Source organism: Bombyx mandarina, chromosome 21 (genome assembly GCF_030267445.1).
Source record: "Bombyx mandarina strain Sakado chromosome 21, ASM3026744v2".
NCBI classification, from domain to species: domain Eukaryota; kingdom Metazoa; phylum Arthropoda; class Insecta; order Lepidoptera; family Bombycidae; genus Bombyx; species Bombyx mandarina.
Window position 1 is genome coordinate 10,730,627 of NC_143227.1, and position 13,369 is coordinate 10,743,995.

General features: G+C 39.4%; 1 protein-coding gene across 1 annotated transcript; it reads right to left on the minus strand.

Annotated features, from left to right (window-relative positions):
- Positions 1–1,721: 1,721 nt before the first annotated feature.
- Positions 1,722–10,709, minus strand: LOC114251105 (uncharacterized). The gene is made up of 3 exons (XM_028185302.2): positions 10,643–10,709; positions 4,511–4,626; positions 1,722–3,037 (listed from the first exon to the last, which is right to left on the minus strand). Exons 2-3 carry the CDS (start codon positions 4,604–4,606, stop codon positions 1,865–1,867), a joined length of 1,269 nt encoding a protein of 422 aa, XP_028041103.2. The 5' UTR covers positions 4,607–4,626; positions 10,643–10,709; the 3' UTR covers positions 1,722–1,864.
- Positions 10,710–13,369: the final 2,660 nt, after the last annotated feature.

The window sequence follows — 13,369 nt, forward strand, 5'->3', positions numbered from 1 at the left end:
TAACACAAATATTGATTGTTATTGTTATATTTAATTTACTCTTGGCATTAATAACAGTTCAATAAAGCTTATTAACATTTCCACATATAGAATTGTATCACATTATTTTCCAAACAAAATCCGAATACTGAATATATATAAAATACTTTACTGGTGGTAGGACCTCTTGTGAGTCCGCAAGGGTAGGTACCATCGCCCCGTCTATTTCTGCCGTGAAGCAGTAATGCGTTTCGGTTTGAAGGGTGGGGCAGCCGTTGTAACTATACTGAGACCTTAGAACTTACATCTCAAGGTGGGTGGCGCGTTTACGTCGTAGATGTCTATGGTAACCACTTAACACCAGGTGAGCTGTGAGCTCGTCCATCCATCTAAGCAATAAAAAGAAAAAGAAAAAATGTAATACATTGAGTGTTATTAATAACTTACGTCACATATTCTAATCGATGATACCGCTTTATTTGCAACTAATGAGCAATATTTAGACGAGCTCTTATTGAGAATGGAACGAGTAGGTCTAGAGTTTGGATTAAGGATTAATCGCAGTAAGACCAAATTAATGACTGTCGATCGCGCTAACAATAACACGGCCGAAGTCATATGATTCAAAAAACGGGCTGCAATATGATCAAATTCTACATATATCTTGGAAATTTGTAATCGTTCAATCCTAAAAAAAAATATATAAAAAAATGGCATATTTATGGACATGGAATATGGATGAGGAAATTAAATGACGCGTCACGAGGTCATGATGGACGGACTAAAGGATTTATGGGGAAATAGAAACATAATGAAGGCCACAAAAATCAAGTTTTTCAGAATACGGTAGGCAGCGGCTTGGCTCTGCCCTTGACATTGCTGAAGTCCATGGGCGATGGTAACTACTCACCATCAGGTGGGCCGTGTGTTCTTCTGCCTACGAGGGCAATAAAAAAAACTAATCTTCTCTAAATGGAAAAAAAAAACACGCTCTGAAGATATGGTGATAAATTAGATCATGTGGACCAATAAATGTTGAAATATATTGTTTTATAATCTATCAAATAATAATGTAAGAATGTCTGCATTATAAACATAGAACCAGACCTATAGAAATTATAGACCTAAACTAAATATTTATTTGAGTTGTACAATAAGCAACAGGATAGTAATGGAATCAGAAATTCTAATTTACAATCTATAAACGGCTCAATTTCCTCCGGTTAGCAAATCTCAGTGATTAACGCGTGCACCCACTGAAGCCTCAAGCCGTCGCGACTCAACCACAGACGAGACATTTAATTACACTGTAATTTATAACCGCCCCATTAATCGCGGGCCTTGAGCGCGCCTGCAACATTAAAAAACCGAATCTATCCCCTTGATTACAAGCTGTCACATCGTAGGATTTTTTCTAAGCCCTCAATTCTAATTAGTCACGTCGGTTTTGTAACACTCGACTGGCGAACATCCATTTTCTTAAACGCTGTAATTGGACCCTACCTAGAATGTTACCAGCCGCGAAATTTATTGCTTAATTACCTCAAGAAAACGCGTCGCGCCCGCTACATCTCCAACAGATGTTTTTTATCCTCCCGGAAAAACAAAATGTTTTAAGAATGACATTAATTAATTCTTAATGAAATTCATCTTCACCCTCCCGTGTTTTAATTTAAACGCTCGATTTATTACTTGTACAATTTGTCGCTTGCAACCCCCACGGATAATTAAAACAAAAAACATCCTTTGTTATATTTATTGGTGACGACAACTTACACAATTAGCTCGAGAAATTTTCACGTTTCGGGTCACTACAAATAAAGCCTAAATTGAAAAAAGCGCCATTAATTAAGTACCATTCTGAATAATTTTCACGCAATATCATTTAATACTTTCTTTGATACGGATCATCCACTGAGCTTTGGAATAGCGGCTCCTCAAATCTGAAGTAACCTTCAGCAGGTCTGACGACATCTTGGAAGGTCTTGTGAGTGGGCTTACTGTACGAGTCTGCGCTGTCGTGGTACTGGTGACTGTTGATCACGTTTCTGTTAACATTCCTGTTGTCCTGGTTACTCTTTGGCTTGTCATCTTTTTGAGGAAGCACGGCAGCAGGCGTTACCTTTTCGTCGACTTTCTTTTCCCTATGATCGGTTCCAGCGGGAGCTAAATCCCTGAAATTCCTTTCATCTTTCCTTAAAGGTGCGTACGGGTATCTGTTTCTAAATCTGTAGTCATACCTTCCGTTTCTCGCATAGACGTCATCATCATAACGTCTATATGGATCTACAGAGTATCTATACCTTAAATCAACGTTGGGCGGTGTTCGAACTACTTCAGGGAGATGAGCGTAATAGATGATCCTTTTCGGCTTCCTTGGCACGTAGTTGTCGTAAACCTCATCGTATCTGTCTATCCGAGGTCCATATCCAGGGTAACGCCGTCGCTCATACGTATCATAGTATGGATCGCGCCTGTACAAATCATCATTGTAACGGTCCTCGTAGTATGGTCGTCTCGATTCTTCAGGATAGTAAACAGCTTGTCTAGGATACACCGGTTTGAAATTTCTATCCTGCTCGTCAGGCCTCACGAATTCAGTTCTAAGATCATCTTTTCTTGTTGCACGTTGTATTACCTCCTTGTCATGACGCGACTCCGATGCTTCTATGCCCCTGTTTTGAGTAACGAAATTGACTCTAGGCATTCTAGAGTTGATAAGTTCTCCTGACGGCTGTGGCGGTGTAAGGATGTCATCTCTGTGTGAATCTTCACGGTTAGGGTACGGTAGCTTAACCCAGTTCTCGTTAGAAGCTCTAGCTCCTCGGCCGGTTGGTCTATCAGTAGCTTTCTCAGTAGTCTGGTATGACGGGAACACGTCTTTAACTTCATTGGTTAAGGATATTTTTGTAGTTGGATCTTCTTCGGGAAGCAAAGGGCCCGGCAGCCAGGGTGTCGGTTGGTTTACGTTCTGCTGTCGATCTGCTTGTATGTTGTAAAACTTCTCTTCTTCAATGACTCCGCGACGATCTCTAGCCGTTTCCGAATCAGCATTATCCTGTAATGAACAACACAAACGCAAACTTTATTTGCATCTATCTGCAAGCAATAATCTGCAGGCAATAATCTGCAAACAAAACACTTTTTTTTTATTGCTTATGTGGCTGGACGAGCTCATAGCCCACCTGGTGTTAAGTGGTTACTGGAGCCCATAAACATCTATAACGTTAATGCGCCACCCACCTTGAGATATAAGTTCTACGGTCTGAGTATAGTTACAATGGCTACCCCCAACCTTCAAACCGAAACGCATTACTTGTTGGTTAAACTTGCCTATGATAGTGGAATTTGATATCCACGAGGGGCAACAGTAATTTTCCATTTTTTGTTTCTTGGACAGGAGAAAAACATCAACAACGTAAATGCCGCCATCCATCTTGAGACATGAGCTTTAAATCTCACTTCTATAGTACAACGGTTGCCCCACCCTTTAAACTGAAACGTATTTTTGAATTGACAGAGAAAACGGCAGGTTATCTCCCCTCACAGAGCTCACAAGATGACCTGCCACCAGCAAATAAATGCCCTACCACCAATGTACATGCTGGAACTCAGAACAATGCTTGTTGTTCAATTTATAAGAATAGAAAATGTAACATAAACCATGCACTGTCCCGATGATGAAAGCAAATTATCAAAGTTCAAGTTTCCAGTTAAAAGGTCTCTGCGACCAATCTCCGTAATGTAAACACTTACAAGATCAGAGGTGTGCTCTAAAAGTAGTGGCCGCTTTATTCTGCCGCTCAACTCTGATTTATAATGAAAATTAAATAAACTAAACGTCCGAGACGATTGATATAAACAGCGTGGCACGAAGGCGATTAACTGGGAACGCCATTCGTACATTTCAGGTGAAAAATCACAAGATGGCCGCCCGCTTTTAGATCTTGGACGTACACGCGTAATTGCAATACGTAAAATTTAATGTTTTATTTAGACGAAATAAAATTCACTCATGATCTTTTACATTAAGAACGTTCATTACTCAACTAGGTACTCTAACTGATAAAGTTGATTCGTCTAAAATAGACATTTTTTATGAATAATCTCGGTGAAGAAACTAGCATCTTTTTTTGCCACCAGCCAGTTGCTTTAAGGGGCTGTTCTGGCTTCACTCTGACTGGTAGATATCTCACGGGGCTCAGCCTGAAAGTGTTTGTTAACGTCAGCCTTAGCAAGAGTACTTCGCTGAACCTATAACCGGATCGCTATTGCGACCCAATTGAGAAAAGCCGGCAAAAATTCACATCTCAGTCCACTTAGTACAGATGTTGAGGTCTCAATTGAATCGTTTAACCGCTGTGATCCAACGGAAACGCCTGACTCCTTTTCTACAGTAAAATGCAAGATTCGTGCCGACTTACAAAAGAATAGAATAGATGGAAAAGTTCAAAAATGAAATAAGTTTTACAATCTCGTTGGCTTAGAACGCGATAATCACTTCTTGAAGGCAAAATAAGAGATTCGTTACCTCTGTTTTCTTATTAAAGTCATGTGGCAGTTCCAATGAAGACACAGCTGTCATCAGAACAGCGCACCAAAAGATTATTGTCTTGATGTTCTCCATCTTAGCGACGTAAGTTAAGTCTGGAATGAAATTAAAACAAACAACTCATTATTTATTTTTTATTTATTGCTTAGATGGGTGGACGGGCTCACAGCCCACCTGGTGTTAAATGGTTACCGGAATCCATAGACACCTACAAAACGTAAATGCCGCCACCCACCTTGAGATATGAATTCTAAGGTATAGTTACAACGGCTGCCCCACCCTTCAAACCGAAACACATTACTGCTTCACGGCAGAAATAGGCAGAGTGGTGGTATCTACCCGTACAGACTCAATTTTAAACAGCTATCAGAGGCCATTTTCAGACCACCTTAAGATTGAAGTCTCATCTTCTAGCTGCTGTACTACCTTTGCGACTTAAATGTTTAGAATAGTGGCACCCACCGATGGGGTATCGCAACATTTTAAAGTGAGATACAAACATTATTCAGGCTAAGGTTATTACAGACTTATGTGGGTTAAGAAACGCGCAGTTATCAAGGAGTCCGAGGTCGCTTTTCTGATGATTAACAGGATAAAGCTATGATTTTGATACGGATTGATGGGTACGGATATGGGATTGAATAGATCAAAATCGTTTTTTTTTTGGGAAGAAAGGCACCTGTTTTTGTCGTCATCCGAACATAGACACTGTTACGTAGGCTATAAGCATATATAAAGACGTTAAATCTGTTCCTTATACGCATCCTTGCTAGGTAATGAACATTTTCAGCTCCTATCACTCAAGTTACTGTTCGAACAAATTTCCCTACTCTGTTATTACTTATTACTAGCCTTGAATATTATGGCATTAGAAATCATAGTTATTATAGGCAATTAAAGGACATATCTAGAACAATTTAAAATAAATTACAATTATTTTTTTAAAATTACAACCACGTGATATCCGAAATGACGGCTCGAACGAACCGGAAACCTGACGACATAAAACGGAAACTACACCGACCAACCGTGAATATTATCTGCGCATATTATAATATAACAAATGGTTTGGGTACACCACAGCCACCAGTGTACAAATTTCGCCTCGTTTTGTGAAGGTGATATCAATTTTCGTAATTTTGCGTAACACGTTATCTGTGAACGAGATTACCACTATCCAATGAGAGCGAGGATTTGTTTTTGACACGCTTTTATTGTCTTTATTGTTTGTTGTATGTGTTTATTTGTGTGTGACGGTATCTTTGAACATCAAGCATTAAAGACTGATGATAATTTAAAAAAGATGTGTGGTGTCGTGGGACACTGGATGGGAACGAAGTTCCTTGTTATAAAAATATTAATTTTAAGTTCTATTCGAGGTATAAAGAAAATAAAACTGGAGGTTTCGCAACAGCCCACGGTCATTCGGTAACCTGCGAACTTATTGTGGTACACTTCATTCACGGTTGTTTGCATAAGAGTTAGTGTATTGCGCAAACGAACGCTCTGAGATCGTGGTCAATGAATGATAAAAAAATATGTTATTTTTTGTATGTTATTACAAAGTTCAGTCGTACACTGTGTGAACTACTAATAATAAATATTATAAAGAGGAAAGATTTGTTTGTTTGTTTGTTTCGAATAGGCTCCGAAACTACTGGACCGATTTGAAAAATTCTTTTTCCATTAGAAGCCGACATTGTCCCTGATGAACATAGGCTACTTTTTTTTTATTTTATTTTTTTTGGTTTCATGTGTGTTTTAATGTTTCCGAAGCGAAGCGAGGGCGGGTCGCTAGTTACTAATAAAAATCTTACGTTACGGACGTTTTTTCCCGGTTAGGGTACCCCTCCGCAACGTACCACAAGGAACTTTGTTCCAAAAAAAATTAACTGCCTTCTAATATCCAAAATTATTGAAAAGTTCTTGTTTTCACGGGAGCACAATTGCTTTTACCGTGTTCCTCCAATGACCTAACACAAGCCTACACCGGATTCCCACGGCTTGACCTGTCAATAGTGTGACAAACAGATCGTTCCGCCCCATAAAACTGCGTTGTATAGTGCATTGTACACATTTACTATCGATTACCGTTAGTCTGTGATCTGTTGAAGTCATTGGATCCGGCGACTGACCTACTTCATTCAGCTATACGTCGTTCTGTTTAAAAAAATGTTCCTTTCATCTGTTACAACATCATGAACAAAGATTATTTGTTACTTATGCAAGCTTTTTCAGTTAAATGTCTTGTAGTAGAGGGTGCTCTGTGATCGCGAAAGATGACCCCATACCGTCCACCTTAAGTGATAAGTGAATTTGTATTGTATTCAAAAAGTTATAATATTATTTTCGTCGTTTAGATTGTACTTAGTATGTACTAAGATTTTTTTTATTCCGATGTTTTATTTTCTAGATTTATCTGTAATCGGCTATATAGCCATAATCAGATGTGTCCCAAGGGGTTCTAGTTGTGGATGACATTACATTAAATGTCATCAATTACAGCAGTAAATTTAATTTCTTTCGTCTAAGTTGAATTTAAAAAAAAAAAACGATAAATATGGATATTAACTAAAAATTTGCTGTGTTCAAAGAAAACTACATAGAGAAGAAACTTTGAAACTAGGCTAAAAAATGTTCAATGAAATATTTTAAATTTTATAAAAACATTACAAAGGTAAATTAAAAATGGCGGTTTGTTAGATTAATTCAATTGAAGGAAGATTTAGCTGACTGTCTGTAGTTGTTCGATTTTATTCAGAATCGACGGCAAAGTCATAGATAGCTATCAAAAAGCTTATAAAAGCACCTACATATACTTAAACTTCAATTTAAACTGATAAAGCATTTCAGTTAACATTTTTATTTCTTTTTTTTTTATTGATGGATGGACGAGTTCACAGCCCACCTGGTGTTAAGTGGTTACCCGAGCCCATAGATATCTACAACGTAATGCCTTTTTCTTCTTCTTACCTGTGCTAATAACAGCGTTACTCTAGCATGTAGGTGAGCTCTCGGGGCTCAAACCGGAGGTGATGCTAACACTGGCCGTAGCGAGAGTAGCGCTTAGCAGAATCTACCACCGGATCGGAAACGCGACCCACTGAGAAGATCCGGCGAAAAACTCAGTGGGCACATAATGCCGCCACCCACCTTGAGATATGAGTTCTAAAGTCTCTGAATGGCTGCCCCACCCTTCAAACCGAAACACATTGCTGCTTCACAGCTGAAATAGGCAGGGCTGTGGTACCTACCCGTGCGGACTCACAAGAGGTCCTACCACCAGTTTAAATGCTTCGAGCAATGACACCAGCTACATCGTATGTTTTTGTAGCTGTTGCAATTATTACAAGTAACAATGTCGTCGTTGTTATTGTGAGTAAACAATAAAACAAAACAACCGGATACTACCGAAAAGTATTTACTCACTCCGAAATTTGAAGGTGTCATTCTAATGAAAAGATGCGAAGCGAATCGAGACTCCGGATTTCTATTTGTCGCTTTTTTTTATTGCTTAGATGAGTGAACAAGCTCAGAACGCACCTGGTGTTAAGTGTTTACCGTAGCCCATAAATATTATGACGTGAATGCCACCTATCTTGAGAAATCAGGTTGAAATATTTTATTTACTAGAGATTGATTATGCTGCTGCAACGGCCGCAACGCACCATCGCGGTCAGGGTCATCCGTGGCTATCGCACCATCTCCTTCGGGGCGGCGTGTGTACTGGCTGGGACGCCACCTTGGGTCCTGGAGGCGGAGGCGCTCGCCGCTGACTATCAGTGGCGGGCTGACCTTCGTGCCCGGGGCATGGCACGTCCCAGCCCCAGTGTGGTCAGAGCGCGGAGGGCCCAATCTCGGCGGTCCGTGCTGGAGTCATGGTCCAGACGGCTGGCCGATCCTTCGGCTGGTCGTAGGACCGTCGAGGCGATTCGCCCGGTTCTTGTGAACTGGGTGAATCGTGACAGAGGACGCCTCACTTTCCGGCTCACGCAGGTGCTCACTGGGCATGGTTGCTTCGGTGAGTTCCTGCACCGGATCGGAGCCGAGCCGACGGCAGAGTGCCACTATTGTGGTTGCGACTTGGACACGGCGGAGCACACGCTCGTCGCCTGCCCCGCATGGGAGGGGTGGCGCCGTGTCCTCGTCGCAAAAATAGGAAACGACTTGTCGTTGCCGAGTGTTGTGGCATCGATGCTCGGTGACGACGAGTCGTGGAAGGCGATGCTCGACTTCTGCGAGTGCACCATCTCGCAGAAGGAGGCGGCGGGGCGCGTGAGAGACGCACAGGCCCGCCGCCGTCGAGCGGGGGCCAGGGAGGCGGATCTCGCCCAAGCCCTGGCCCTCTAAGTGTTTCGGGTCTCCCTCACATGTCGGCCTGGGGACCGGCGAAGGGGGCCTAAGAAGACGACGTGCAAGCTGCTCTGCACGCGTTTTATGCATGAGCATCCGGGTGATGGAAGGCCGGCTATCCTCAACCCACGCTGGTTCTGACCCAGCGGGGTATTCCGTAGGATAGACCATTCTAACCGGTGCCATCTAGGCGGGCTTCGGATAGCCTGCCGACCGAGAGGGCTGGTGGTCGTGGCGCCGACGACCGCCAGTCCGGCGTCCCGAGGGGGAGGGTAATGGGAGAGATGTGCTCCGCACTAAACGCTTCACTTTCCCCCCTTTGCCTTTTCATGAGTTTTGTCTCATGCGAGGTTTGGACGTTGGTTGTTTTGAGAGACAGGAGGTTTTAGTCGGTTCGACTCCGACATGCCCCGCCCTCCATCCCCAGTGAAGGGCGGAAGTCCGGCGATTTCCTCCTGACAAAATCAGAGATTGATTATATCATTATTATTAGACATTGAATAAAAGCATTGAAGGCTGTACACCTACCCCCCTAGTTACACGATACCTATTTCATAGAATTTCACTTTTAGACGAATTATGAAAATCGATATCAATACATTGGTTCATATCATAATTCATAAGTCATAATTCATCAATATATATGATTGTATATTCGCATATACATATCGTTCATAGCATTTTTGAGTCTCATTCATCTGGCAACACTGATGGCTGTAGAGGTCCCCGTGTTGTGAAATACAATAAATATTTAGGAAATTATGTACCTTTTATTCATACGCAAATGCAAAGTAAATCATGTGAAAATAACCGAAAATTCTCACATTTTTAACGAGTGCGGGTTTATGTATCAGAACTGATAAGTTATCAATTTTGTAAGTTTTTGGAGGGGAGTCTGTATGTGTAATTTGTGTCAAAAAAGAAAGTTTACAAAAAATTTAAAAAAAATAAGGGAAAGGCGAACAGATATAACGGATGATGCTAAATTTTTTCATGAATTAAGCCACAATATTTTTAGGTAGGTTTTTTAAGACATTTTACTTTAATAAATTACTAAGCTGAGCACATATAAGCAAAATCGGAAAAAAAATTAAGTAATTTGTCGGGACATCAAAAATAGTAAACACGAGATTAAGTAGTAGGTAAGAGTAGTTCTAATTATAGTAATATACTTCCTAATTTAGTTGAGATTTTACTCCTCTGCGATCGATGACAGAGAGACAAGGACAAGCACATCCAGATTCTGACCACCAAGTAACTTGAACGAAAATACTGGCTTCGACCGGATATCAAACTCGGGCACAGTGTGTCAGGGACATTCACCAGTACTCTAGATCAAAAGCGTAAAATGAGCATGTACCAGAGATATGCACGAAAAAAAATATTTATGCTCTTAGCCGTTGCAACGGGAAGATCCAAAACGATTTCAATGTCGCTCTTGGAACAGGCGAAATCAAATGAAATACACCCACAATACAAAAATATAATAATATAAAAAAATCAATTAATCACTGACACAATAAGTACAATAATGCAAAAAACATTTGGCAAATAATTCTATCAAAAAAATTCATAGAGGCCCTATACCGAACTTTACCGTTATCTACTTCATAAAGGTACAATAAAAATAAAAAAATTGCGCGAGAATCAGATAATGAAATGAAATTATATAATACGTTTTTAATTTTTAACATTTATAATTTAATCTATGACTTCATAGATAAAGCTAACATTTGCAAATAATTTTTTATCACTTACATTTGCATATTCCTATACCCGTCTGCTCAGAGATGCCTTCCGCAATGTTGTAAAACACCAAATCGACTTAGCCAGGGTCCCCAGTCAATCACTCGTCACGCGTTGTGAACTTATTGTTTGTCAACACAATTGATTCGTGTTTCCATTGTCTTTAGTGAAAGTTCACGTATCGTAGGTAATGCCCAAGTGATGCATACGTTTGTGGTATAACAAATGCACTAATAAGAAACTGAAAATTTTTGGGTTCAACGGTGTCGTAGTACCTACATGAAACTCTTCAAAATTTTCAGTACCAATTTCCTTAATGCCGCTGGCGAATGATAGAAATCATCATAAATAAACGTGCTCTTTTAAAAAAGTTGTGCGAATATTTTAGGTACTACAATGCACATTTATAAATAAGGATTTGATCAGTGTGCTTCTTCGATCAATAATTATTGATCGAAGGTGTGCTTAGTGCGAGTTTGTTAACGTTCTCGATAGCGTAAAAGTTAACTCTTGCATTGAATGGGATCGTTTGCGTACGTTTGCCGCTAGGGGCATTATTCCAGCTGCATACAAAATTGGCTTAATTTTACGCTATCGAGAACGTTAAGAAACTCGCACTAAGCACACAGTGACACTAAAAACGAAATTTGTAATCGAAAGCAATTCAGTACGTTCACACTGGAACGTAAGGAATTCTATTTAGTTACCTATAGGACGGTGATACCCACCATTGCCGATGCACAGTAAACCTAAACTCGGCCTGAAGCTGACGGACTCAGTGATAAGGATGGGGTATGTTGCTAACTACTTACCGAGCGCTTCCGAAGAACGCCTAACAGTTCAAAGGCAGCTCCTTTAGGATGGTTAATTTGGATGATGTTACCACTACACACGAATTAAATTGCATTCTAGCTGTCGATGGCCAAGATCGTGTACTCGTATCCCCTAATAAATGTAACTAATAAATAATAAAATAATACACTAACCTATTGATTTTTTTGTCTAAATCAATCTTTCGCCTGTTGTACCTATAACAGCCCAAATTATATGGCGATTCTCGGAGCTGCGATATCGCGTAGACAATGGAAACATGTCCGAATAACAGCATTTTTGGATTATCTGTTTTGGACAATACAGCCTCGATGCGTGTCGCCCCATCGCGAACCGCGCTCACAGACCATCCTTTCCTGTTAATTAATGTTTGCCTTGTTTTAATTAGTTCCCACATTTGCACCATAACGAATTCTGATAATAATACGATAAGAGAGATAAATAATACAGCAAAGCTTTAGGTAAATTTTAAAATAAGTAAGGACAAAATTAATTCAACGACGAAAGAAACTTAAAAAACTCAACTTTACACCAGAATCATATTTAAAATATAATATGGTAAAAAGTGATTTAGCCTAAAATGCAGTTGCGACATTTCTCCCGTCGAAGATTTTCTCTATTTGTCAACACATTTACTTATTTTGTTTAATGTTGTCACCAAAAAATTTGGAAGTGGTATTTTTTTATCTAAATTATCAATTAAAAAAACAAAAGCGAAACTGGTACTGGTGATAAGACCCCTTGAGTCCGCACGGGTAGATACCACCGCCCTGCCTATTTCCGCCGTGAAGCAGTAATTCGTTTCGGTTTGAAGGTCGGGGCAGCCGTTGTAACTATACTGAGACCTGAGACTGAACTTATATCCCAAAGGTGGGTGGCGCATTTATGTGGTAGATGCCTATGAGCTCCAGTAACCACTTAACACCAGGTGGGCTGTGAGCTCGTCCACCCATCTAAACAATAAAAACCTAAAGTTGTAGTATAAATTAAGTATATTTTAATTTTCAAAATAAAAATAACTAATTTATTGCAGAAGCTTATATTATATATTCCAAAAACATAAATAAATTTTTTTTTTTTTTTTAAACAATTATAAATTTGGCACTAAGGGTGGGTCATAATTAATTATTTTACATAAAACAAATTAATTAAATTTCTTTAATTACAGAAAATAGAAAAATCTATTATCTATTCATTAATACGTGAAGCAAAAACTTTGTATCCCTTTTTACAAAAATTGCGCGGATGGAGGAGTATGAAATTTTCAACACTTATATAGGATATAGACAAGAAGTTCACAATGCAAATTTTTTTTTTTAAATAATGCATAAAAGATACATTAAATCAATAAAGAAAACATTACACACACACATATACTCTTAGTTTATTGTCAAACTTTTGTTATTATAAAGTCTGCAGTCAAATTGAGAATAGGTTAGTATTGTTTATCTTTAATATTACGAGTATTACGAGTAATATTACGAGTATAGTGTAGTCTGTTGAAACTTAAAATTTCAATTAATTATAGTCGAATCTCGACTACTGCGGGAACACTAGTTATTTTAAATTTCCAAGAAAATAAATTAATTAAATCATTTTGATTATTAATTTTTTCCAAAAGTGCCAAAATTATAATTCACAAATAATGAATGAACTGAATAACCTAACACTTGCCCCGACTGCCCCTAGTGTAAATCCAACACTGGGTGTCTACCCCACTTACTAAAACATCTCAATCAAATCATAGGATTGTTGTTCCTATCAATGTGAATTTACCCCTACCACAAATTTGGGAAATTAGAAGTGGTAAACAGAAAGTCATTTTTCACACAATTCCAATTTCCACACAATTTCGGCAACAGAGCAAAGTTGCTGCCTATCGATTCAAGGGTTCATAAATAAAACAAA